At 56.5% G+C, this 2,500-nt stretch overlaps 1 protein-coding gene across 3 annotated transcripts in view; it reads left to right on the top strand.

The window, feature by feature from the left end:
• Positions 1 to 2,500, top strand: part of pex5 (peroxisomal biogenesis factor 5) — a 59,074-nt gene that overhangs the window by 49,100 nt on the left and 7,474 nt on the right. For all 3 annotated transcript variants that reach the window (XM_041182453.1, XM_041182455.1, XM_041182454.1), the window contains 3 exons: positions 1 to 130; positions 902 to 972; positions 1,324 to 1,518. The exon at positions 1 to 130 is cut by the window's left edge and continues 14 nt beyond it. In XM_041182453.1, coding sequence (XP_041038387.1) covers positions 1 to 130; positions 902 to 972; positions 1,324 to 1,518 — 396 coding nt within the window. The remainder of the gene's footprint in view (positions 131 to 901; positions 973 to 1,323; positions 1,519 to 2,500) is intronic.

The following is a 2,500-nucleotide window of genomic DNA, read 5'->3' on the forward strand; positions in this document are numbered from 1 at the left end:
GGAGGAAAATCCAATGCAAGGTCACCCTAACGCCTACGAGGAGGGACTGCGAAGGCTGCAGGAGGGAGATCTCCCCAACGCCGTGCTCCTGTTCGAGGCAGCGGTGCAACAGAATGGAGAACACATGGAGGTATGTGAGGAACGACCCTCAGTACTGACCCTGCAACAGTGCGGCTCTCCCTTAGTACTGACCCTGCAACAGTGCGGCGCTCCCTCAGTACTGACCCTCCGACAGTGCGGCTCTCCCTCAGTACTGACCCTCCGACAGTGCGGCTCTCCCTCAGTACTGACCCTCCGACAGTGCGGCTCTCCCTCAGTACTGACCCTCCGACAGTGCGGCTCTCCCTCAGCACTGAACCTCCGACAATGCGGCTCTCCCTCAGTACTGACCCTCCGACAGTGCGGCACTCCCTCAGTACTGACCCTCCGACAGTGCGGCTCTCCCTCAGCACTGAACCTCCGACAATGCGGCTCTCCCTCAGTACTGAACCTCCGACAATGCGGCTCTCCCTCAGTACTGAACCTCCGACAATGCGGCTCTCCCTCAGTACTCACCCTCCGACAGTGCGGCTCTCCCTCAGTACTCACCCTCCGACAGTGCGGCTCTCCCTCAGCACTGACCCTCCGACAGTGCGGCTCTCCCTCAGTACTGACCCTCCGACAGTGCGGCGCTCCCTCAGCACTGACCCTCCGACAGTGCGGCTCTCCCTCAGCACTGACCCTCCGACAGTGCGGCTCTCCCTCAGTACTGACCCTCCGACAGAGCGGCTCTCCCTCAGGACTGACCCTCCGACAGTGCGGCTCTCCCTCAGCACTGACCCTCCGACAGTGCGGCTCTCCCTCAGTCACAGCATGCGGTCTTAAGGCTGAGATTTCTGTGTCTCTCTCTTTTCTCTACTAGGCCTGGCAATACTTGGGGACCACACAGGCTGAGAATGAGCAAGAGCATGGAGCCATTAGCGCTCTCCGCAGGTAAGGATGAAGGTCAGGGTGGAGTAAGCATGGATTCGAACCTCCTCTGAGAACAGTGAAGGGAGCTCTGTACTGTACCTGTCCCTGGGAATGCTCGATGCTGACACTGGGTATAAAGTGGGGAGGGGGTTACACTGTCAGGGTAATGTAGAGGGAGCTCTGTATTGTACCTGTCCCTGGGAGTGCTCGATGCTGACACTGGGTATAAAGTGGGGAGGGGGTTACACTGTCAGGGTAGTGTAGAGGGATCTCTGTATTGTACCTGTCCCTGGGAGTGCTCGATGCTGACACTGGGTATAAAGTGGATGGGACTATAGGAGGGTTATCATGCTCTCCCTTTTGGTTTTGCAGGTGTCTGCAGTTGAAGCCGGATAATCTAACCGCTCTTATGGCCCTCGCTGTCAGCTTCACCAATGAATCGCTGCAGAAACAGGCCTGTGAGACACTTCGCGATTGGCTGAAACATAACCCCAGGTTCTCGCATCTCGTCACGGAGACTTTGAATAGATCACATGGACGGAGAGCCTTTGGATCAGTGCTCTCTGAGTAAGGGAATCCTCTGCCATCGAAGACCCTCCCTCTAATCCCCTCGCTCTCCCATCGAAGACCCTCCCTCTAATCCCCTCACTCTCCCATTGAAGACCATCCCTCTAATCCCTTCACTCTCCCATCGAAGACCCTCCCTCTAATCCCCTCACTCTCACATCGAAGACCATCCCTCTAATCCCCTCACTCTCCCATCGAAGACCCTCCCCTCTAATCCCCTCACTCTCCCATCGAAGACCATCCCCTCTCATCCCCTCACTCTCCCATCGAAGACCCTCCCTCTAATCCCCTCGCTCTCCCATCGAAGACCCTCCCTCTAATCCCCTCACTCTCCCATTGAAGACCATCCCTCTAATCCCTTCACTCTCCCATTGAAGACCCTCCCTCTAATCCCCTCACTCTCCCATCGAAGACCATCCCCTCTCATCCCCTCACTCTCCCATCGAAGACCCTCCCTCTAATCCCCTCACTCTCACATCGAAGACCATCCCTCTAATCCCCTCACTCTCCCATCGAAGACCCTCCCCTCTAATCCTCTCACTCTCCCATCGAAGACCAACCCATCTAATCCCCTCACTCTCCCATCGAAGATCCTCCCTCTAATCCCCTCACTCTCCCATAGAAGACCCTCCCTCTAATCCCCTCACTCTCCCATTGAAGACCCTCCCCTCTAATCCCCTCACTCTCCCATCGAAGACCCTACCTCTAATACCCTCAATCTCCCATTGAAGTCCATCCTCTCTAATCCCCTCACTCTCCCATCGAAGACCATCCCTCTAATCCCCTCACTCTCCCATCGAAGACCATCCCAATAATCCCCTCACTCACCCATCGAAGACCCTCCCCTCTAATGCCCTCACCCTCCCATCGAAGACCCTCCCTCTAATCCCCTCACTCTCCCATCGAAGACCATCCCCTCTAATCCCCTCACTCTCCCATCGAAGACCATCCCCTCTAATCCCCTCACTCTCCCATCGAAGAC

The sequence above is a fragment of the Carcharodon carcharias genome (genome assembly GCF_017639515.1).
Source record: "Carcharodon carcharias isolate sCarCar2 chromosome 40 unlocalized genomic scaffold, sCarCar2.pri SUPER_40_unloc_8, whole genome shotgun sequence".
Lineage (NCBI taxonomy): Eukaryota > Metazoa > Chordata > Chondrichthyes > Lamniformes > Lamnidae > Carcharodon > Carcharodon carcharias.